The sequence below is a fragment of the Mauremys reevesii genome, linkage group 3, assembly GCF_016161935.1.
Source record: "Mauremys reevesii isolate NIE-2019 linkage group 3, ASM1616193v1, whole genome shotgun sequence".
Classification (NCBI taxonomy): Eukaryota; Metazoa; Chordata; order Testudines; family Geoemydidae; genus Mauremys; species Mauremys reevesii.
The window spans coordinates 14,908,531-14,933,058 of NC_052625.1; the positions used below are offsets into that span (position 1 = coordinate 14,908,531).

The 24,528-nt window shown below is 42.0% G+C and overlaps 1 protein-coding gene across 10 annotated transcripts in view; it reads left to right on the plus strand.

The window, feature by feature from the left end:
• EHBP1 (EH domain binding protein 1) overlaps positions 1–24,528 on the plus strand; it is a 330,844-nt gene that overhangs the window by 131,855 nt on the left and 174,461 nt on the right. For 8 of the 10 annotated variants that reach the window (XM_039528959.1, XM_039528958.1, XM_039528957.1 and 5 more), the window contains 3 exons: positions 4,208–4,389; positions 8,830–8,969; positions 18,816–18,938. In XM_039528959.1, the coding sequence (XP_039384893.1) occupies positions 4,208–4,389; positions 8,830–8,969; positions 18,816–18,938 (445 nt within the window). Of the gene's footprint in view, positions 1–4,207; positions 4,390–8,218; positions 8,370–8,829; positions 8,970–18,815; positions 18,939–24,528 lie in introns of those variants that run through there. The other 2 variants (XM_039528966.1, XM_039528965.1) reach the window with 2 other exon arrangements.

Consider the following 24,528-nt stretch of genomic DNA (forward strand, 5'->3'; position numbering starts at 1 on the left):
TACAATAAGCTTTCTCGGTTTCTCTTCTATAAAATGTGTCATGTCCTCCTATGAGACCAGGTGTAATACTAATCTGTATTTTAATAATTTTGACCATATTTATATTGGGTATAGCAGCTTTATAAATTGTGCTTTTGATTTAAAACCATTCATCCTGGCCTGCTGATGGTTACCCATCTACATCTTATCTGTATGCTTTTGTCCTGATTTATCGCTTTTCTCTACTGATTTAAGATGTTCCTTTCCAATTCTAGAGTGACAACCACTGTAACTTTAGGGTGACCAGATGTTAAGGGGAAAATATCGGGACCACCGCGGGGGGTGGGGTGGGGTGGTTTGTGGGTTGTTTTTTTTTACACTCACCCGTCTGGGAGTTCAGCGGCAATTCGGCGGAAAGCCCTTCAGTTGCAGGCGGTCTTTGGCAGTATTTCGGCGGGGGGTAATAAACCTTGCCGCCAAAGACAGAAGCACCCACTGCTGAAATACCGCTGAAGATTGTCTGCGACTGAAGGACTCTCCGCCAAATTGCCGCCGAAGACCAGGAAACAAAATATCGGGACAAATGGCATCCCGACCGTACTCTGGTCGGGACGCAGGACAAACTCCTCAAAATCGGGACAGTCCCAATTTTATCGGGACGTCTGGTCACCCTATGTAACTTGGACCATATTACTTTCAGAGCATGCCAAATTTTGAGAAAATATCTCTTTGTGTAGTGCATTTGAATGCTATAAAAAGTGGCTGTTAATAAATTTAACAAAGACAATGTAAGAAAAGTAGGGTATGTCATAGTTGAAAGCATATTCCATGGAATTATATTCCGAAAGTTTTATGGTAAAATCAATCTAGGTTCTAAACATCTCGACAGTGTCCTTTTTAAAGGGGATGGTAGGCTAGCAGAACCTCCCGCCCTCCACTATTCTTAGTTGGCCTCAGGGCAAAAACCCAGACACATAGCACATTCTTCCTCCCCCGAAGTGCACTTACCCGAAAGCAGGTCCCAAACAAACCTACATACATGTCTTCCCATCCATAGCATGGCTTTAATTACAAAATAAGTAAGTTAGAATTTTAGGTGAATATGATATTTATTTTAGGACTTCTCTCAATGAAATGGTCAAGAAAATTGTAAGTAATTGGATGGCAAATGTACCTTCTTCTCGGCACTGGGGATGACTGGGGGAATTCTCTGGTAGCTGGCTTTGAGGCTAATTTGCACTATTGCACTGGCACAAAAACAGCTGCAGTGCAGGGCTAGAAACTGGTCTGGTAAAAACCATTTTAAAGTTAACTTAGCCAAAGACAACCTGGATCTCAAATGTGTTGTCACAAATGAAAGCTTGTCTTCCCCCTCTGTTTCATGTGAATGTCAATGAACGACAGTTGTACCCCATACTTCAGTGCAAGCAGAGCTCATACAGCATCAGTCACATGCACTTTTCACAAAGTGCATTATAGAGTGCAACTAGCAGAGAGAGGAGGAATTCAGCCAAGTAACAGGCTGGGTGAGCGTCCATTTCTTTTTTCATTTGGTCGTGATTTCAAGGATACTGAGGTGGGAGACTTGTTTTCATTGTCAGCATCAAAATAGACATACCAGTTGATCAGTACACTCATGTATTTTGTTGCTGATCAGCAACTTATCCAGAGGGCTGAGAGTAGGTAAGCAAATTTCATTTGTTCCATTTGGGATTGTCATTGTCCCTCAGTCAAGAGGATTTTTCCTAGCCTGTTCCTTTTGTGTGTTAATTAGGGAAAAGGAGTGGGTACCGAACAAGATATGTATTCTAATGCATTATTTGTAGTTGTGTCTCATCAGTTCAATCAGACTGTCATTTTAGTGTAAATGGGTTTAAGGAAAACCAGATTCCCTGGCTTTGAAAGCATTAAAATGATGAAAAGCATCCCCAGATATCTATATATCTATATATCTATATCTATCTATATATCTATATCTATCTATCTCTATATATATAGATAGATAGATAGATATAGATATATAGATAGATAGATAGATATAGATATATAGATAGATATATCGATAGCAACCCTCTAGATAAGAATAACTATTGCCATAATTATAAAATTTTAGAACAGACTAAGGTGGGATTTTTTGTGATGGTTGCAAGCATGAACCCTTCCTAATTGACTGAAAAAGGAAACTGAATACAAAATATGACAAATATTTCCTGATCATTATAGCCCACACAATGGAATAGTATATTTTTGGTTTCACTGTAAATGGGAGTATAATTCAGACTGTTGTGTAATTTTTATTTTCTTCTTTCCTGATTGACAAAAAAAAGTACATGTGCGAGTTTTTGCCATATCAGTTATACTTTTGTAATTATTCATGTGCTATCTTTTACAACATTTTTGGGTATTCTACAGGACAAAAATAGAAGCTACAAAACATTTTTCTCTAAAACTATTAAAAATACCTTAAGCTATTAGCTAAGCAAAGGTTTAGCCAATTTTTAAAATTAAAAATTGCAGCCAGACCATAAACAGAAAAATCTGCAACTTGCAAATATAGCAATGTAAAACAGCCCTCTTTCAAGGTTTTCAGTGAAAACCACTGATCTTCAATGGTACTGTTAAACTGCAGTGTTGTAATAAAGGCAAAGAATTATTATGCAAGGTAAATGTTGTTGTTAAGAAGCAAACTGCTTATTCAGATTTGTAGAGAACAAACAAAAAATATTGTGCCAGTTCTCATGCATTACTTTCAGAACAGATGCTGCAGTAAATCTTGAATCCTAAATTAGTTGTACTATTTAGCTATTCTAAAGGTACAGTACAATAACAGATTATTGTTGTTCATATCAGTGTAATAGATTGAAACTCCCTCCTCATACTCTTCATTTTACACATTGTCAGAACCTTGGACTTTAATCTCATTCTTTGATTGACAGTCGTGGCCAGGGAAAGAGCACTTGTATTGTTTGCGATAGTCGCATCTGTTCAACTTGATTCAGTTGAGAGTATTTGCATATTCTTAAGTATTTCTTCTGAGAGGGCCTAAATCCTTCTCAAGTGTTTGATGCATTTTTGAAATTCATTCATAAGGTATCTACATGCACTAATAGTTCTGTATAATATTCCTGTGCGTAATCTGACAGATAAGGCTAGTTTTTTAAACAAGGTATTCTTTGGGGATGACATATTACATTCTGACTTATTCTACTGGGCAGAAATGTCAAGTACTTAGAAAAGGGACGCTTGAATGTTTTGATTGAATTAGTCGTCTTTATTCAAGACAAATTGTCAACCGCAGTAAAATGTAGTTCTATTGTGAGAACATTTTTCAAAAGTTAACAGCAGTTTTTCTTTTTTTTTTCTTTCCTCCATTAGAACTTTATTACATATCATTTCTTTTCTGTTATGCTGAGGGTTGTAGACAAAACTGTGTCGTAGATTCTTAGAGGCAGTTTAGATTAATGTATATCTGAATTCTTTAGAACACCTCTCTTCAAATGTGAATCAGGCATTGATCTTACTCTAATTGTTTCTCTCCCAAAGATTTTATAGCCATTCTAGAAATACTGTCGATCTTAACTTCAGAAATTGGCAACTCAGGATGTACATGTACTATGCTTGTTAGAAAGAAAATAGCCTTGAAAAACATTTCAACATTAAATTCAGTGCTTAAAATAGCTCAAAATAGCACTTGTCTACTTAATACTGCATAGTACTTTATATGTTTTTCAAAGCAACATAGAAATATTAATTTTCACTATTCTTCTGTGGGGTGAGTAAGTACTACCAGCCCCGTTTTCCAAAGGGGAAACCAGAGCATGAACCTGCAAATGGAGCTGCGTGGGTAGAGTCTTATGCAGAGTCCCATTGACCACAGGGAATGTAATGGTCCACCATGTGGATCCTAGTGCAGGATCTAAACCTTAGTGATTTAAGGGCTGATGCTAAGGCCCACTGAACACAATTAAAAGCCTCCCATTGTCTTCAGTGGGCTTTGGATGGGGCCCTTTGTGACTGAGCCAGGCTTAGAACTCAGGAATTTCTGTCTCCCAGGGGTATTACTCGATCCACTGGACCACTCTGCCTCTCTACTGGAAAAAAGAATGAGGCCGATCTATTTGGTAGCTTTTTCCCCCCTCTTTATGAAACAGCTGGTTTCTGTTACAACTCTTCACCTCTTTATTTTATTTTTTAACGTTATTTCATGTTGCTTTATGTTTACTTTCAGGAATCACCTTCTGGACGCAGAAAAGCACTTGCCACCAGCAGCATCAACATGAAGCAATATGCAAGCCCTATGCCTACACAGACAGATGTCAAGTTAAAATTCAAGCCTTTGTCTAAGAAAGTTGTATCTGCCACCCTTCAGTTCTCATTATCCTGTATTTTCCTGAGGGAAGGAAAAGCTACGTAAGTTTTTCACCAGATAGGCTGCTTTGTGTTGCCTTTCAAAGACCTCTTTGGGTAGCAAGCACTCTAGCTGTATAGAATGGCAGGAGTTGAGAGTATCCTTCAGCATACCAATCATTCCTGTCATACTTTGTTTCTGAAGCTGAGTAAACATAATTTCTTACTCTGACTATAGCTTCCTGTTCTTCAGATCAAGACATTTTCTTCTACCTTATTAATACGTTAAAAAGCAGCCGCCTAAAAATATTCACAGCTTTGAAAGGGAGCAGGTGGGGGAGGAGTGCTCAGCTAGAGACGTCCCTAGCATGGAGGATGGGAAGAGCCGGACAGGAGCCCGACTGTATCCATCCCCACAGAGAACCAAAGCTTGTTGATGGGTGAGGATGGAGTGGAAGACGTAGACAGAGGGAGCATTCTTGGGTTGCTCAGGAGAACATCCAAGGAAGCCAGCTCACTTAAGCATTAATCTTCCCATTCTCCCTGCAGATCTGTGCGCGCGCACACACACACCCTTGCTTACCTAAGCAGCTTTCAGAGGAAGAAATTAATGATGTTTCCAGATCATCTTGCCCCTGCATCCCTTGCTTTCAGATGGGTTGGGGTAGAGTGGTTGCCAAGTGTTACAAATTTAGTCAAATGCCCCTACTTGGGCATTCACCAGACTGCTGTGAGGGGTCAAGCCATAGAATTATAGGTATTCTTAGCTTGCTGGGGGCCTGGGCAGAGTCTTGGCACTGTCCTTGGCTTTGCATCTTTAGCATTCACTCCAGGAGCAGACTTCTTATCTGATACCCCTTTTGGCAGTTGGTCCCCCCCCCCATACAACTGTCTAGACCAGGGGTGGCCAAACCGCGGCTCACGAGCTGCATGCGGCTCTTTTACAGTTAAAGTGCGTCTCACAGCGCTGCCCATTCTCCACCCACCAGACTGGAGGGGAGCTCAGGACTTCAGCCTCGGGGGGCACCCCTGCCGGGGCGTGGCTTGCAAACTTGTGAAGATCATCGTATGCAAGTTGGAGGGTCAGTAAGTTTGACCATCCCTGGTCTAGACCCTGAAACGAGTGCTGGCTCCGCCAACCTTCCCCTGCAGCTCTTGCACATTCCCCAGAATCCTACTGAAAGTGTGAGCCGCCTGGTTTACAGTGTCTTTTCTGGGGCATGGGATAATTGTAGCACCTCACGCATGCAGCTACACTTCACAGAGGATTCTAACATCCCATTTTTCATTACTTAACAGAGAGAGAGCACCAGAGAGTACAGCTCATTTAGAATAACAAACATCCTGAACACAGTGCCCCCTCGCCCTAGCTCTCCCGTCACTGGGAGTCCTTGGGGGACTGTCTATCATTCAGGTAGGCAGGGTTCCCCCCCGCCTCATCAGGATTCTGCAGCAGCTTCTCTCTGCTTGATTGGTGAAAATGGCTGAAGACCCCAAATAGAGACGCTCCTGATCTTTTATAACCTTTAAGCCCCTCTGTCATTTGATGCCTGGATCAGCCTCCTCAGGTGATCCCAGACCCCCTACTTTGTTGCCAGGCAGCCTCTCCCCAGACAAACCAATTCTTCTGGGTGGGAGGCCAGCTGTTGTCTAGGATGTTAGTATTTGAACAGAGGATTAATGACCCTCTGTTGTCAGCCTTATATCAGTACTCTTTGGAATTTCAGTCCAACATAGAGGTAAAAGGACAACAGAGAAGAGACATAGCTGCACATTCAAAATGGCATTTGCACCTTGGTAAGCTACATCTAGAGAGTTCATAATCTCGCACAGATTCCATAAATTGTACAGACAAAGTCCCCAAATCATCACAGCAAACTAGCCCCTCTCTCTCTCTCTCTCTCTCTCTTTCTCTCTCTCTCTCTCTTCCTCATGGCAGAATATAGGGCTGGCAGGATAGAGAGGCAATGGGACAGGGAGACCATTGCTAAGGTGGTCTATTTCACATGCGAATTTTTTTCAGGAATGTTAACAGCCTGTGGCCGGCTTTGGCTGTCTTGATGGTATCTGTGGATCCTTCCCATTCTCATATATCACACTTTTCTACCCCAGAACTGGTTTTGGTACAGGGATTTCCAAACTGTTTCATCATGTGGGACAGATTTTGGCAGAGATTGTCTTATGGACCACCTATCCTGCCATTCACAATTACACAGACAATTTTCTCCCCCGTTTGCCATCTCATAACATCCCTTTGGAAACTAATGAATGTATTGACATGTAAAAATATTAGAAAGATATTGTATTTATAGCTGTTGTTTAATGCAATTTAGCAACTGGAAATGAGGGAAAGGAGCCATCAGCGGGTTACCAGCCTCCTCTTGGACTATCAACAGGGAACCTCTGTTTTAGGCTGCTGGATACGGGTGTTTGGGGCCCTGATTCATGAAAGCAAATCTCTTCAGGACAGCACTTAAGCATGTGCCTAAGTTGCATTGAAATTGATGGGACTCCAGAATATGCTTAAAGTTAAGCTTGGGGTGAGCTTAAGTCAGGGGTTCTCACAACAAATTTTTTTGGTGGCCTCAGAGTCTGGCCACCAACTCTTGCTGACAATTCTTCCTAAAATACTTAATTAACTTTAGGAAAAACAAATAAATTTCAATGACTTGGACATGTATATGTGCATATTTATTTATGTAGGGGGATTTTCAGACTCAGTAATAAAAATAATTTACAGTTGTCTCTATTCTTTACTGGACTAAACAGAATAGAAACACACATAAGGCACTTAGCATGTTCTTGTCTTTTTGTTGTTGTTTCTTTTGCTTTTTTGGTTGCGCTTTTTATTTGTTCCTTCTATAAGACTTGCTAGCTGGTAAATCTTCTGCTGTGAAAAGTGATATTTGTATGTTTGTTAATATCGCTTTTCACAGCAGACTTACTCAGCTACAGCAAGCCTGGGACAAATTAAGCCCTGAATGGGGAGGCGGGCAGGGAGGCAGCAGGGCCCAGGGACAATGGCAGGGGTGGGAGCCTGGGGCCGGCTGCTGGAACCAGAGCCTGCCACCATGTGGATGGAGCCTGAAGCCCCGTGTCTGGGGCAAAAATCTGTCTGGGGATTGGTCCTGCTTTGAGCAGAGGGTTGGACTAGATGACCTCCTGAAGTCCCTTCCAACCCTGATAGTCTGTGATTCTACTAGAAGATTCAGATTGTCTAGTTATCAGTTGCCAGTGTATGTACTTTACTGTGCAGACCATTTGAAACCAGTAAGAGAGGAACCTTTGTGATTTCTTGGATATTAGTTTTAATAATAATAATTATTTATCTTACAGTGGCACTTAGAGGCATCAACTAAGATCAGGGTCCCATTGTGCTATGTGCTTTTCAGATATGTGGGAAGAGACTATCCCTGCTCCAAAGAGCTCACAATTTAATTAGTATACTGAACTTATCAAGGCTATGCAGATGTGTAAAGTTACTCATGGGTAGTTCCTGTGCAGGATTGGGGCCTGGTTTGTACTTGATCTGTAGTTTACTACCATAGAGGATGGCTTTTAAAGTAACTTTGTACCAATGTCATGAAAATGTATCAGCCCAGGCACAAAATCTGTGCACCCTGTTTTACCATGGTTAACTTGTAACATGGAGAGAGGGAAATTAATGATATTTTTTACTTGCCTATTTTTTAAAAAATTGCTTTGGGCAAGTAAGTGAATAGACTATTGCAAAGCTGCTAAAAATAGCTTGATTAAACAATAGAAAGTTATTAAAATAGTATTTAAAAAATTGAGTCCAACCGTGTTTCGAGAATGACACTGTGAACTTGAAGACATATTGGTTGCTATGGAAATAGCACTTTAGAACATTCATTGTTTTAAATCTCTCTTCTGCAGCCATGTTTTCAACAACATTCAGTTGTAAGCCACGCTCCAGTGGTGCATACATGCAAGGGACAGAAATTGGCCCATAAAATATAAAAAAAATTCTTGTTTATGTACTCATGAATTTAGGAGAGCAACTGTAGTTCACCGACAGTATTGTGAGTCTTAGGAGGAGGTGGTGGTTCAGAGGCACTAGTTCTGACCAAGCACCCTCAGCTTTTATTGAATGACCCCCAAAGGGAATAAATTATTGTTCCGTATAACTTCAGGACAGATTTAAAAAATTGTAAGAGGAGAGGATTAAATTGACCCTTAATGAAAGCATTTTTTGCTTTTAATTTTTTTGGCAATGGGAAACTTGTAATCTATAAATTAATGCTATGAACATATACATTCATATCTTGTTCTTATAAGTATTCTTAAGACTACTTCCAAAGCCCATCAAAGTCAACTGAAGGCTATTCCTTGACTTCAAAAGGTTTTAGAGCAGGCCCTTAGTAAAGAAAAGGAAACTTCTTTTTGAAAAAATAGTATTTTAATAGTAAAATACTATCAAATATGACTTGAACAGTATTGCCTTTTAATGATTTGTTTGATGTATTGGAATTTGTGGTATAGAGATGAAGACATGCAAAGCCTGGCTAGTTTGATGAGTATGAAGCAAGCCGACATTGGAAATTTAGATGATTTTGAGGAAGACAATGAAGAAGATGAAGAGAACAGAGTGAATCAGGAGGAAAAGGCTGCAAAAATTACAGGTTGGTCTTGTCACAAAGGGACCTAAATAAGATATTGTTTTTTCCTTATAATCAAGAAAGTTCCGTGGATTTTATTCTTCTATTATGTGAATATGCTTTCATATAAAACAGAAATTTAGGATAAACCAATTGCATATGTCCTGATAATACAGCTACATATGAGGCTAATTTTTGCGAACTTCAGAGACTTGATTTCTTTGTATTGCATTTTCAGAAGGGGAAGCCAAGGAGAGGTGTAAACAGAGCAGGACAGGAAAAGAGATGGGAACAATCAGGAGGGGAGAAAACAAGAGAGAAAGGGCAGAAATGGAAGAAGAAAATAAATATTGGGAGAATAACTGAATAAAAGTGGTCCTGTGAATGGATAGAGAGGTCCAACTTGGTCATCAGCAAGCAGGGGACCACTCCGGGGCAGGACCCAATGAGGTTCCCCATAGTGAAAACAGTCTAAAGAATGATCTGCATTAGATAACTGAGCTATTTCAAGTTACATATTACAGCTAAATGGTTATTGAACTTCTTGATCTCAAAAGGCTTTAGTGTGCCCGGGGTGGCTAGTGTGGTGAGTGCAAATCAGATCAGCATGTCCAAACACAAAGCTTCCTCCTACAGTTGTTATGCCTGTGTATTGTGGCACCTGTCCCACAATCTCAGGTACAGCTCTCTCCTTTCTGAATTATGTGTTTCAAGAGTTGATTAAAGATGACCTGCAAAGGATTAAAATAGATTGGGTTGTATAAAGATGACCTTAAACTTTTTTTTTTTTTTAAGTGTGTAAGTCAGGGGTCGGCAACCTTTCAGAAGTGGTGTGCCGAGTCTTCATTTATTCACTCTGATTTAAGGCTTCGTGTGCCAGTAATACATTTTAATGTTTTTAGAAGGTCTATTTCTATAAGTCTATAATATATAACTAAACTATTGTTGTATGTAAGGTTTTTTAAATGTTTAAGAAGCTTCATTTAAAATTAAATTATAATGCAGAGCCCCTCAGACCGGTGGCCAGGACCCAGGCAGTGTGAATCCCACTGAAAAGCAGCTCACGTGCCGCCTTTGGCACCTGTGCCATAGGTTGCCTACCCCTGGTGTAAGTCATGCTTGTTTTTTCCCTAAGAAATATCAAGAAAGTCAGGACAGGTCTTCTCTGATGGACTTGTTGGGGTTCTGAAATGAAAGCTATCTCTTCTCTGCTCTTACCTGAACAATGAAGATGATGAATTGTTAAGAGTTCTTCTCCTTGCTATTCAGGCATTTGAGTTAAATAACAATTTCTAATGTAAGAAAAGAGGAGGAAAGATGCCTTTCATGTGCCCTCAGTCATAAAGAAGCAAAAAAAGGCACAAAAACATCCCCTAGTGCAGTGTTTTCAAAGTTAGGTTCGCAACCCAGTACTGGATTGTGACCCGAAAGGCACTGGGTCGCCTTGCTCAGCGACCCGGCAGCTCCGGTCAGCAATTCCGACCAGGATGTTAAAAGTCCCATCAGCAGTGCTGCCCAGCTAAGGCAGCTGATAGTGCCTACCTGCTCTGACACTGCGCAGCGCCCTGGAAGCAGTCAGCAGTGGGTCTGGCTTCTAGGCAGGGTGGCCATGGGGCTCCGCATGCTGCCCCCACCCTGAGCACCGGCTCCTCACTCGGAGCTGGGGGCTGAGGCGGTGCCTGTGGGCGAGAGCCGCGCAGAGCCGCTTGTGCTCCACCGCCTAGGAGCCAGACCTGCTGCTGGCCACTTCCGGGGCTCAGTGCAGTTCATGGTCCCAGGACAGGCGAGAAGCCTGCCTCTGCACATTGGCTGTGCCGCTGACCAGGAGCTGCCAGAGGTAAGTCCGCGCCTCAATCTCCTGCCCCAGCCCTGAGACCCCCCCAAACCTAGAACCCCTTCCTGCAGCCCAAACCCCTCATCCCCAGCCCCTCCCCAGAGCCTGCTCCCCCAGCCCAGAGCCCTGACCCCCTCCCGCACTCCAACCCCCTACCCCAGCCCAGAGCCCCCTCCCACACCCTGAACCCCTCATTCCCAGCCCCACCCTGAAGCCCCATGTCCGTTGGGTTGTGGGCATCAACAATTTTCTTCAACTGGGTCCCCAGAAAAAAAGTTTGAAAACCACTGCCCTAGTGTATCAGGTTACCTTAAAAAAAAAAAAGTTAATCTAAATAATAGTATGCTCTGTGGTTTTAATAAGATGAGTGAGAGGATGCCAAGTGGAGCCAAGACCAGCCATGTAATGACTCAGCTGCTGTGTTGGACCTGTATGGAATGGGATGGCATCTGGGGTAGACTATGACAGGTTGCAGAAATGGTTCTCTTGAGTTGTCGAGGGCTATTCCTGAGCGTCACAAGAAGCACTGTGGGATTGCATTGGGAAGACTAATTGAATCATTGGAGTTGCGTCATTGTTCTTCTCGTCCTCATTAGCACTGAAATGGGTCGGGCAAAAGCAGCTATGACTACTTGGACCTAGTGCTGTAGTGGTACTTAAAACACCCATGAAACATTACAATCACTTTTGTTTAGCTTCTAGACTACTTCAGTTTCTGGTTTTTAAGGCTTTGATCCTAATCTTTAGAGCCCCAAGCAGGTCAGGACCCAGCTATCTCAGTGACCACATGTCCATCCGTGCTGTACTTTTCTGGGACAGTGCAGTTCACAAAGCCCAGGATGAAATGTGTGAGAGACTGAGATAAAGCGTTCTTGGTCAAGGGGTGGAATAAAAACAGGCTGATCACCTTTAAGACCCACCTCTCAGAGAAGCTTTTCCACCATATCCAGAAGGATTTAGGTACACACACAAAACAGATAAACTATAATCAAGAATAAAAACTAAAAAGCCCCACAAAACTGAAGCAAGGCCTCCTATAATTAGGGGAAAAGGAGGAGCAGAAAGCTCCATAAAGCCCGCTAAAGACCCTGTGGGAAGACCTACTTTACCTAGGAAATACCAAGATATTACTGTGACAGTGCAACAGAAAACCCATATGTAAAAAGGCTGCCAGATGTAGAGTGCCAGCTCCTGGCTCACATTTCTATCCCTTTTGCATTGTACCACTCAAGGGGGATGGAGAGCTTCTCTAACAGCTTCTCTAACGGGGATTCCTGTGATGGTGGGGGAGTCCCCGGCTGGTCTAAAGCCAGTGTAGTTGAGTCTGTGCCATCCACTTTGCCAAGTGTAGCTTACAGCTGCTTAAAGCTGCTTTTTCCCTCCTCCACACACTTACCCTGAATCCTGCACCAATTACAGCTTGGCCCCATGGTTCTGGCCCAGAGCGCATTCCCGCTCTCTGAACTGGTGATACAATAGATAAGTTTGGTATTTATAACAGACCTTCTGAATGGCTACTTGGAAGGCGGAATGATAAATGCCTTTGAGCAAAGAGTATTCCATATCCAGTCAGTACTCAGATTGAGATTGTTCAGGTTTCATTTTCTTACCATGCAAAACCAGTTTGTTTTTGTTGTTGTAAATGTTGCACTCTAGGGCTATGTCTACATTACAACTCCATAAATGCTAATCTCCATCTCCATAATCCATAATCTCCATCTCCATAAGTGCTAATGTGCACAGTGAGCTTCTCCCACCGACAGCTTCTGTCGCTCGGGGTGGTGGTTTTTTTATGCCAACAGGAGAGCTCTCTCCCGTCGGCAGAGAGTGTCTTCCCCACACGCACTGCAGCGCTGTAAGTGTAGTCATGTCCTAAGACCCACAAGTAAAAAGCCTGAAAGGAAAAAGTCAGCCTCAGAGACAGTTTTGTTTTGTTTGCTGCAACTGCTGAACTATGCCATTAGCTGAACATCTCCTGTTTGAGAGAGGTGAGAAAGGGAACTGGGCAGTGGGAGGGAGGGTGGAGGAGAATGCTTGCATGCGGTTTCCCAGAGTAGATGAAATAGCATAAAGAAAGGACAATAATCGGGGGAAAAAGTAAATATTAAGGTCCTGTTCCAATATCCATTGAAATCAGTGTAAAGACTCCCATTGACTTTGATGGAAGTTGGATTGGGTCCTAAAAGAGCTACAGTAAATGTACTGAAAGGGGAAAGAAATGAAACTCCAGGGAAAACTAAGAACCAAAGGAGGAAAATACCTACATTAGAAAAAGAGACGGGAAACGTGGAGTTAGACCAAAAGACACAGCTATTTTGAAAAAGTGAAGAAATATAGAAAGAGGAAACAGAAAGAGGTACCAGGGCACTATAAAAATCAGTCTTTTGAAAATAATTACATTTACAGAACCATTTAAAGCTAATTGAGAATAAGTGCTGTCAGCCACTTTGAACACTTGTTTTCTGCCTACATTTTCTCACACATTGCCTGGTTAGGATATTGCAAGACAAGGACCCTGGGCTGTTCTCACAGATTCAGAGTGGCCTTAGGCCACTTAACCTCTCTCTCTCTCTGTTTTCCCAACTGTAAAATGGGGATAATAACACTTAACTACCTTGCAGGTTGTTTTGTGGATTAATTTGTTAATGTTTGTAAGAGCTTTGAAGATGTAAAGTAACATACTGTACAAACAGTAGTAGTAAGTGTTGTTATCTTTCTTTTGACTCAAGGTCTAATCACTCAGAGAGCTGTCTCTTTCATTGTCTGGAGATTGAAAGATAGCTATACTGAAGGATGTATGTGTAGAATGAATTCTGAGGATTTTAATTGCGCAAACTGTTCCTTTTGCAGTATACTGTGAGCATTGGATTTGGGTCAACATGTGACTGTAATATAAATAAATAATTGTAATTTCATTATCATGGCAGCTGGCGTGACCCACTCAATAGATGATAGATGAGGGGAGTAGAGAGATTGATCTCGGTTCTACTCCTAGCTCTGCTCTGATTTGGTGTGTGACTTTGGGTATGTCACTGAACTTGTGTGTGCTTCAGTTTCTTTGTCTATAGAATGAGGAAAGCACCTCTCGAAAGCGGTTTGGGATCTGCGGGTTGAACGCACAGTCTGAGAGTTGAATGTAATAAAAATTGTTGTTGTCACTGAATTGATCCTAAAGTTGAGGTTGCAACAGGCTTTCCGTTTTTAGCCTTGTGGGAGGGTCTGTGGGGATTAGAACCCGGATGTGTGGGACAGCTGATACCTCCATGCCACAGCCCAGCAGCTGCAGTAGGGCTGTGTTTGTATTATCAGATGTAAATCCAGTTGGGACAAACCCCACAGGAAGTACCATCTCAGAAGGGCAGACTGACAGCTTCCCTCATGGCCCCGATTGGCCCAGGCATCCTATTTAAGCCCAAGAGTAGTTCCAACAAGATGGTCTCCACTGCCAGTTGTAGTGGCAGACCTGCCTCTCGGCTCACTCTTGGGCCTGGGGAGATCGATCTAAGATACACAACTTTGGCTACGAGAATAGCATAGCTGAAGTCGACGTATCTTAGATCGAATTAAAATTACTTAGTTCGCATCCTCGCGGTGCTGGATCGACGGCAGTGGCTCCCTCCCGTCGACTCTGCTTCCGCCTCTTGCACTGCTGGAGTTCAGCAGTTGATGGGAAAGCGATCAGGGATTGATTTAGCGTGTCCACACTACACGCAATAAATCGATCCCCGATAGATCAGTTGCTACCCGCCGATCCAGCGGGTAGTGTAGATGTACCCTTGGACTCCTGACCCTAGGTTCCTGACTCTGCCTTTGACTCCTGGTTCCTGACACCGTTCCTGGCCTCTGACCACCACTGCTCAAACCACTAGACCTGTCCACCACTGCTCTGACCATAAGACGTGACCACCCAAGCTGCAATTGTGACACCCTATTGTCATTACATAGTAACTTTAAAAAAATCCATTAGCCTGAAAGTATCTCTTTTTACATTTAAAAAGAAAGTCCACTCTGTGTTATGTGAACTTGAAAATAACATACATGTTCCTGTTTTTAATGTAAAGTTACAAATGTTTTACCTACTGAGTAATTTAAAGAGAGAGATTTTAAAATTGCAGAATTGTCATACTTAGGCCTCAATGAGCACAAGTTTCTTTGATGTACTTAAGACATTTGATTAATAATTAAGAAATTTAGTATAGCTATGCATGCTTTATTTCTTCACTTAATGTTTTTGCATAGGCACCCAGGCCCTGATGCAGCAGTTGATAGTATGCTGGTTGCTGCACCTGCACAGAGACCTATTGACTTCACTGGGGTTTCATATGGACTCAACATCTGGGCAGACTGCTATCAGTTGTGGAGTCTTGAGCCCAAGTGTACTTCAAGCACAGATCTCTGAAGAATCACACATTGTAATACTGATCATCCCAACCTTCTGCCAGATGCCAAATTCTCCCTTAGGGCCAGATTCTGACACCTTTACTAGTCTTTAGTAGCACCTAAGCACACACAAAGTCCCATTTACTTCAGTGGGTTACTTGTAGACCAAGATAATGTGAGTAAGTAGATAATAAGATGTACAAAAGAGGATATAGGCCATAGATTCCTATGCTTCCTATTTCACCCCCAAATATAATATAGACCATTTTATCCTGTAATTAGAGACAATGAAATGCATATAGGTGTTTAGGGCGGCAGATGGGACCAGATGATTCAAACCACATCAAAGAAATCAGTGTCGGCACCCTGTTTTAATTAGTCATTTGTTCATAGTTATGCTTTATAAGCTTATATTCTGCTTTTCGTTTGAGTAAAGAAATACGTCAGTCTATGTTTTGAGTCCAAAAGAAATCTCAAAAATGTAGCTACTGCGTTGTTCAGATTTCCAGCAAGTCTTTGTATGTTGAAGGAGCTTATGACTCCTAATCTGACTGATTTCAATTTTTAAGTCCTATAAAACCGATTTTGGGGTCTTTTTCTTATATAGGCTCTTATTACCCCCCACTCCCATCCCGATTTTTCACATTTGCTGTTTGGTCACCCTATTTACAACCAGTCTCATAAAATGAAAGGTTCTTCTGATCCCAAAAGACCAGCCACACACCCAGGTCAATGTATAACTTGGATCTTACCCAAAAATCACGCTGATGCCAATCCTTCAGTATCTAAAATCTAAAGGTTTATTCATAAAAAGAAAGAAAGGTGAGAGTTGAAGTTGGTTAAAGGTATCCAATACATACAGTAATGGCAAAGTTCTTGGTTCAGGCTTGTAGCAGTGATGGAATAAACTGCTCGCCTACTAAGTCTCTGGTTGCTTCCAAGTCATTGGAAGGACCTCAGTCCCTTGGTTAGAATGCTCCTCAGTCCAGAGATTTAGGCAGCGGGGCAAAATGGAGGTGTTTCCAGGGCCATTTATATCACCTGTCCTGTAGGTGGAAACCCATTGTTTCAAACAAAAACCTCAGTGGAGGTAGTGGAGAATCACAGGTGACCAGATAGTGTTTGGAGTCACATGGGCAAGTCACATGTTCATGCACCATTTCGCTCAGTCTTTGCAGAAAGCCATTACCTATATTCCAGACAGGACATTTATAGGACAGTCCACTCGGTGTAGATGGGCATCTCCCATGGTCCATTGTGAGTTAAGAGTCCTTTTGATGGGCCACTCAATTAGAATAGTCCCTCCAAGATATGCTGGCTAACTACCTCCTGAGCGTTACCCCAGGAGCAAACATTTGAAATCCAGGTATAGAGCCAATATTCCTAACTTCAAATACAAAAATGATACATGCATACAAATAACATAATCCTAACCAGCAAATCATAACCTTTTCATAGACATCTTACATGCCACATTTTGTACAAAATCTGTTGCAACCATATAATAGTGGTTGCAGCAATGATCTATATAATCATATTTTAACCAGATAACATCACAGCAACGCTGTGGTTGCTCAATTTTTACCTCTGTGTGAATTGTGGCTTTTTTTTTTATCAGTTTGGAAAATAGAGATTTCTGTTTGAGCAACTTTAGTTTCCAGTGATAGTTTTACTTTTCCCAGACACAAACTAAAGTTGAGTACGTATCAGTAACTGGAATGTTTTACCTTTAAAGGATCTCAAAAGTCTTATGTCCACCTTGTAATGACACTATGCAATTACCATACAATTCATAGTCCTATATTAGATTGAACTGATTTTTAAAGATGTATTCAATTTTTTTTTTAAACGTCTGTTGTTTCTACCAGGTGGCGTAAATGCTGTAAATTTGGGAGGATACACTGTATCCTTCATCTGTAATTACCGTAATTGATTGAATCCCTGCTTTAAGTGCAAACTCAACTCAAGCTTAATTATGGAGTCACGAGTGGCGCTTCCATAATACTTTCCTCGCTGTTTTTAGTATTTGTTTCATTGTAAATTGGCAGCACATGAATTGCCATTGCTTTTCCTATTGTTTTATCATCGTGTCTTAATTTCCTCCAAGCTGAGTGAGCATCATTTTAAGCAGGTGCATAAAGCCTAAAAGTAACAATACCCAGATTATTTTAACTCAGAAGGAACCTTAATGCAGTTATTTGGTTCTGTTTTAAAATGTTGGTTTCAGAGCTATTCCCAAAGGGCCAGATCCTGCCCTCTAATTGCGTTGCCATCTATTCAGTGAGGAAGGTATTACTAAGAATGGCAGAATCGGGCCCTATATTACTGTAGGCTCTTTTATTCTGTAGTACGTTCGTGACCATGTTGTTTACAATTATTATAAAATTGGGTGTATCAGAGGTGGAAAATTGATAGAGATTTGGTTCTTAATGAGACATAATCAAAGTATAGATGTCTGATATTGCTGTAGCCTCAATCTTTTTGTATTAAGCTAACTTTATACTATTAATTTTAAGTTTTACTTACCAACAGGGAAACTGTTAAAATAACTATATTTAGCATACCTAGTTTTTGGATTGATGCCTCTGTTCATTTTAAGTTTTTTTTGTTAACCTTGAGACGGTTGGTCGTGGGCACCCATCAGAAATTGTTCCGTATGTGCCTTACTGTGTTCCTTCTCGTTAAAATAGCGCCGAAGTGTTTCATACAGGTGCATAAGTGTATTATATATCACTATAATGATTCATTCTGAATGTATTCTTTTCATTAACAATAAGTGTCCTCTTTTCCCCTGTTTCTCTAGTAATAGCATGCTTTCTACAGCTTTTTCTTTAAATAACCCTACCTTACATTTGTCTTGACTGGCTTCTGTTTACAGAAATTGTAAACCAGTTGAATGCTCTGAGCAGCTTAGATGAAGATCAAGATGACTGCATAAAGCAAGCAAATATGCCTTCAGCTAAATCAGCCAGTTCCTCTGAAGGTCTATGAGCTTTCCTCCTTTCTTTCTGTTTCTGATTGTCTGTATTTACTGTGACCTTTTGACTTCTGCTTGTATTCAGCTGTCACTTTTATCATTGTGCATTCCATCCAGTGTGATTTTCAGTAATTTGTAGCACATCCAACAGGTAACAACACGATAGAGTCTCTCTCTTCAGCAACTGCATTGTCACATGATTGTGAATAGGAAAGAAAAACCACATCATTAAAACACAATTTGTGCAGTGAATAATGCTTAACCATTATAACTTGACAAAACGTTCCTTCTCGGACTTTACGTGAATGTTTGTAAAGAAGAGAATTGACAGTGAACAAATACATGAATCATTCATAATCTGAAATCAAGTTGTTGTATTTAGCTTTCTAGATCCACTGCAAAATTTATTGAATCAGATTAGGTCCAGAAGGCTACTGTGGCAGTGTAGTGGGTTAGTACTCACCAATGAACACACATTTTATTTAATTCATTTCTTCTAGCTGGAAACATTGGTGTGCTACAAAATACATTAGTTTAGTTCTGCGGTTGGTAATGTGCTCCAGTTCATTGTTCTCAGGGACCACTGGTGTGAATTTCTGAATTTGAAATGTGTTTTGTGAACAGTTGGTATCCAGGGTTGGCTGTGGCCATATTGAAACAATACTTCATTTTTTTCCAGAGCTTATCAACAAGCTTAATTTTTTGGATGAAGAGGAGCAAGACTTGGCCAATTCCAGTTCGAATCCATTTGAAGATCCTGATGCAGCAGAATTAAACCCATTTGAAGATCCTGATGCAGAAGGTGGTGAATTCATTTCACACAATCATTATTTACAGACTCGTTAATGAAGCATAACTTTTTTTCCTAAGGTTACAAACTAAAATTGTTATTCTGGTAAAAACTAACATTATTACATGCGCCCAGGCAGCAGTATCAGGAATCTTAATTGCCAATGGAAACTGAACATCTGCTTCTCCGATGATATGTCAAATTGAGGCTTATTCTCTTTTCGTCTAGTGGTTCCACTAAATAGTGACGGTCTAATGGTAGGGATAATACCAGAATTGTGGCCAAAGAACATATTTGCAATCTTACAGTAGCTGCCGTACAGCTGGGCATATGCGTTTTTTTAATCACCCTATGACAACACTAGAATGCAATTAATTGTTCTGAGAAGTTGTTTTGAGTTGTTAGTGTGTGAAAATCGCCATATAAAGTCAGTGTATATAGAGTGCAACAAAACATAGTCACAAATACACCTCTACCTCGATATAATGCGACCCGATATAACACAAATTCAGATATAACATGGTAAAGCAGTGCTTGGGGTGGGGGAGGGCTGCGCACTGTGGTGGATCAAAGCAAGTTCGATATAACGCGGTTTCACGTATAACACGGTAAGATTTTTTGGCTCCCGAGGACAGTGTTATATCGAGGTAGAGGTGTATATAAAGTATGTGAATGAAAATAGTGCTTCCAAAAGGTGCCAGATTGACAAATCTGGAGTCTGAAGCCTTCCACATAGGCACAAAGAGGAGTGTCAGGGAAAATTTCCCCATGCTCCCTGTCATGGATCCACAGGTCTGGTGCTCTTGAGCAGCTCTGGAACAGTCCCTCGGAGGAACCCCTTTGGTGTGCCAGACCCACTTTAGGGTCACACTCCCACTAGGGAAAGCCACTTGGCTTTACCGCCTCCTTAGACTGAAGCTCGGAGCCTTCAACACCCTGGCTTCACACTGGGAGCTCCCTTCAGTGAGTCCACCTGAGTTGGACACCTGAGAGAGACTTGTACACCCAAAGGGAGCAGTGCACCCCCTCCTTCCTTAAACTGGAGTGACTCTCGGCCAGCGTTGTAAAAGCAGAAGGGTTTATTAGATGCCCGGAACACAGCATAGAAAGTCCTTGGTTAACACAGAGAACAGAAAGTGACAGCACAGTCCTTGGTCAGTCCCAGAGCACAGAGCTCTCTGACCCCTCTTCAGTCCCAGTCCAGGAGCGTCTCCTGCTTGCAGCATCCCACGCTTGCAACCCCACAAGGCCACTCCTCGGGCCTTTGTTCCTGTTCCCAGGCAAACATTGTCACCTTGCCCTGCTCCTTTGTTCTCCAGTTGGTCATACCTGGCTGGCTTCCTGTAGAGGGCTGGCCATCCATGGTCATTAGTTGGTCTGTACCAAATGTCCAGGCAGCTGGAGTGGCCATTGCCTTCTTGGGCTCTCCATGGGCATGGGGACCCAGGTCCCAGACAGCCATGCATCAGTCACCCCTGTATCTCTGGGTCTCTGCAAAGAGTGAACAACCTTTTCCCACCATCTAGTTAACCAGGCACCACATAGGGAAAACTGAGGCGCACACAATATTGATACAAAATACTTCGAAAAATTCCCACTCCGTCACACTCTCCCATCAGTGTACCTCAATTCTGACCTGAGAACCATCTCTTAGGGTAAGAAGATTGTTCAGCTGCCATGCCCACTCAGCCCTTGAGGTCTCTAATGGGCGCAAGTTAGCAGAGTGGTAACTAGGGAGTGGATTGAAACCTACCAAACTTATTTCACACAGGCCACTGATCAACTTTGATATAGTGACCGTTGTTGATCATTATCAGCCTGAGCTAGGCTTAGCAGCATAAAAGTGAAAGGCAGTTACCAATCCACTGAACTACCCAGGCCACGTTCCCCTCTTTATGTTTCTGATAGAAGTTTAAAATGCTGTTGTCTGGTTGTTATTGGTAATAAAAATAACAAACGTATTTTCATAAGACATTAGGTGAATGAGTAGACGAAAAGACCCCTGGACCAATCCTGAGTGCTCTCCTCTGTTTTGTACAGTTTCCAAATGCTTCTTTCTTCTCTTATCTCTCTAGCCTCTTTGTTTAAAGGCCCTTACTCATTGACATTTCACGCTTCATTTGGCCTTTTATAAACATGTATGTGTTTTGTAACCTTTTCATGAAGTAATCTTACCTAACCTCCTCTTTGCTGCCAATTTTATCATTTTCAGATCTCGTTCTTTAGGTTTAGGAAGCTTACTTGCTTCTAACATTTTGCAAATGTGTAGTGTTTATTTGCATCAGTTTTTACAATTCCTTTTATCACTATAAAATCCAGCTGGGTCATTAAAATTACTTTCCCATTGAAATAGGACCATCTCCTACTTCTTTTTAAAATGTATCCCTCTGAGGCCTTGAAGTTTTGATAAATCTTTGTAGCATGTTCAAGCAATTATGCCCTTTATTGATTTATAATTATGTCATCGTTCCTGGCACTACAGGGCAATAACACTTTATTTTATTCTTTTTCTTATACTTCCCTCATCAACATAGCATCTGAGCACCTTTCAGTCATGCATTGAGTAACGCAGTCACATGTGATTTATTCTGTCTTTCCTCCATCCCCCTGCTGGGGAGAACTGTGCATGCAGTGTAGTGTTTTGGTATTTTTAAAAAATGTGTGTGCTGCTGTGTGTGTGTTAGAGAACGCTTGTGCAGTTTGCACTGGGAAATGAAGGTGGTCAGGTTTGTGATGGTTCTTAGTTCCTGTGGGAACTTAGCATCTGATTCTGCAGATACTTAACTGCCAGGCATAATGCATACTTCTATGAGAAGTTCCTGTCCGTGGAACCAGGCCAGGTACAGTTGGCAGGAGCTGGTGCAAAAGCGGGCAGTGTGTCAATTGTAAATAAGACATCAGTCTGTTCTTTTGTGTCTCCTACCTTTGCAGGTTTATTACTTGGCTACTCAAAATTATTGTGCGTTTGACCCTTCGTGTGCCAACTTGCAGCTTAGTAGCAGATCAAATTTATTATTACCATTTAAAAACTACGAATAGGAGCCTAAATTTTCAAAATGATTATGGGTGTCTGTTTTTGAATCCCCAACTGGAAATAACCCAAAGTGGCTTGATTTTCAAGGGCAGATGCTCACCATTTCTGACACCCTTTAAGATGTCCCAAGTTGAGTCCCCAAAAATTGAGACACAAGATCACTAGTCACTTTGGCAAATTAAGACACCTGTCCTTACCTAGAAAGTACGCAGCTTTCAGAATTAGGTACTGAGTTGTTACACCATAATATAATTTGATCTGGGTTGACATTGTTTTCTAAAGACTGAAATGTTTTACGAAGGCTTTGACAAATGGCCACAGAATGTTTTACATTTACTGGCCAATCTTGAAGGGCTTAAGAGACCCATAGTGCGTACAGATGCAGGGTTCAGGAAGGTCTGAAACTCCAGAGCGGAGCCAATGTCGACCTTTCTCAGACCTCTGTGGTTTGCCTGTGCTGTGACTTGTCCCTCTGTTGCAAGGTCCCTTTCTTTGCACCATGCAATGGGGTGGGAGGCTGAGAGGAGTGTCACTGGCTTGAGGCAGGGCAGATTTTTTTTTTTTATTAAAGCAAGAAGAATGACAGTAGCTCTATGTTACACAGGCTGGCCAATGAGCTGGGAGGCTCTCCACCCACTTGGAGGGTGGGGACCCTCAATGCCTCCATGAAGGTGGAGAAAAATAAGTAGGAATCCAGGATTGTTAGTGTGGGAGAGAGGGAGAAGAAGGAGAGAAATAAGAGCCAAGTTTCATTAGGCGCCTGCCACTGTCTGGAAAATCCTATACTTATCTGCAGAGTTGCCAGCTTCAAGGAGACCTAAAAATGATTTTGACAAAGTTCCCTCCATTTTAGCATATGTGTGAAATAAATTAAATCCTTTAACTAATTGAATGGTGGAGGTTCTTCTGAGCCTGGCATTTTAGGGTGCTCTGCATATTGGACTACATCCTGTGGTCCACATTCAGGCGACTAATGGCAGTGAGAATTTGGCCTTAATGTTGAAGCTGAAAAGACTTGCAGAAACTATTGGTATTTTCCATTAAATTCTATGAAGTTAAAAACAACACGTTACTGCGCTTTAGATATTCCCCCCGCCATGTACCCCATTACACCACTGCGTAGACAAGCCCTATGATGATTACAAGGTTGCCCAGTGCTGTGAGGAGATTGAATCTGGGACAGATGGGCAAGAGAGGCAGGTGGTGCTGCCAGCATGCACATAGGTGTCTGTTTTGCTTTCTAAGCTATGGACCCTAAATACTGTATTCCAGTTGACTAAAAAAGATTGCCTTATTTTGAAAAGACTGTCCTGTGTTGCTGCAAACATCCGCTGAGGGGATTCTCTCACGAGGGGGTAAGTCTCCAACAGGAGTCAAATCTCTTGACCCTGCAGAAGGAGCCAGGGTGAGAAACAGAGGTGCTGAAGCCAGGGACCCTGTCTTGTGGCAGTGAGGCAGCAAGCCTCAGTGTCTAACACTAAATGAGTACAGTTCCAGAGAGACTGTGAAAATCAGAGGTGTGGCACAGTGTGGAACCGTGTCATACACACAGGGGTCTACTCTTTTGGACTCAGTTGCAGGGTTGGTTCTTGTGCACTCCCATGAGAAAATATTTTAAGAGCTAAAAATAATTTAAAAATAGAAAAGGCTTTGGTTAAAAATTAGACAAAGGTTCAACATAAATAATACAACTTGAACTAATAAGTAAGGCTACGATTTAGTCACGGGTATTTTAGTAAAAGTCACAGACAAGTCACAGGCAATAACCAAAAACCAATGACCTGTCCCTGACTTTTACTAAAAATACCCCTAACTAAATCTTACCACTGCTGCTCCTGGGGGGGCGGGGGGGACCACTACTGCTGCTCCCCCGGGGTGGGCAGCCCAGGGTCCCACCGCCACTGCTGCTTCTCTGAGCGGTGGCAGGCCCTGGGCTCCACCGCCGCGGCTGCTCCTCCGGGCAGGGGCGGCCTGGGGCGCCGCTGCTGCTCCCAGGCCGCTGCTCTGGGGCATTGCCCAGGACCAGTTTCCTGGGGCCACCGGAGCAGCAGCCAGTGTGGCACCAGCTGCTGCAGCTGCAGAATCTGTGATTTCCGTGAGCTCCATGAAAGATTTGCAGCCTTACTAATAAGGCATATGTCTATCACCCTTGCTGTTTTCCTTGTATGTTGCAGCCCATTACTCTCGTTCCTCTTATATGTTTGTCTTTTGAGGCCAGGTCCCATAAGCGTGTCTATGGTTCAGTAAATCAAATAAATACGTGAGTAGCTTTAAGCATCCGAGTCACTGATTTCAGTGGTACTACTCGCATCCTTAAAACTACGTACAGACTTAACACTTTTTTGGATTGGGGCCATAAGGCTGTAACCTCTTTGGAGTGGGTACCTCTTTTCATATGTGTTCCGACCACGACCCTGATCCTGTCTCAGCATTTGGGTGCTACCGCAATATAAATAATATCATTAAACGTCTTTTTTTAACATAGAAGAAATGGAAATTTATATTTAAAAAATTAGGGCTCTGACACAAGCTTGCAAAAGCCAGGAAAATCAAATCTACGGCTGACAA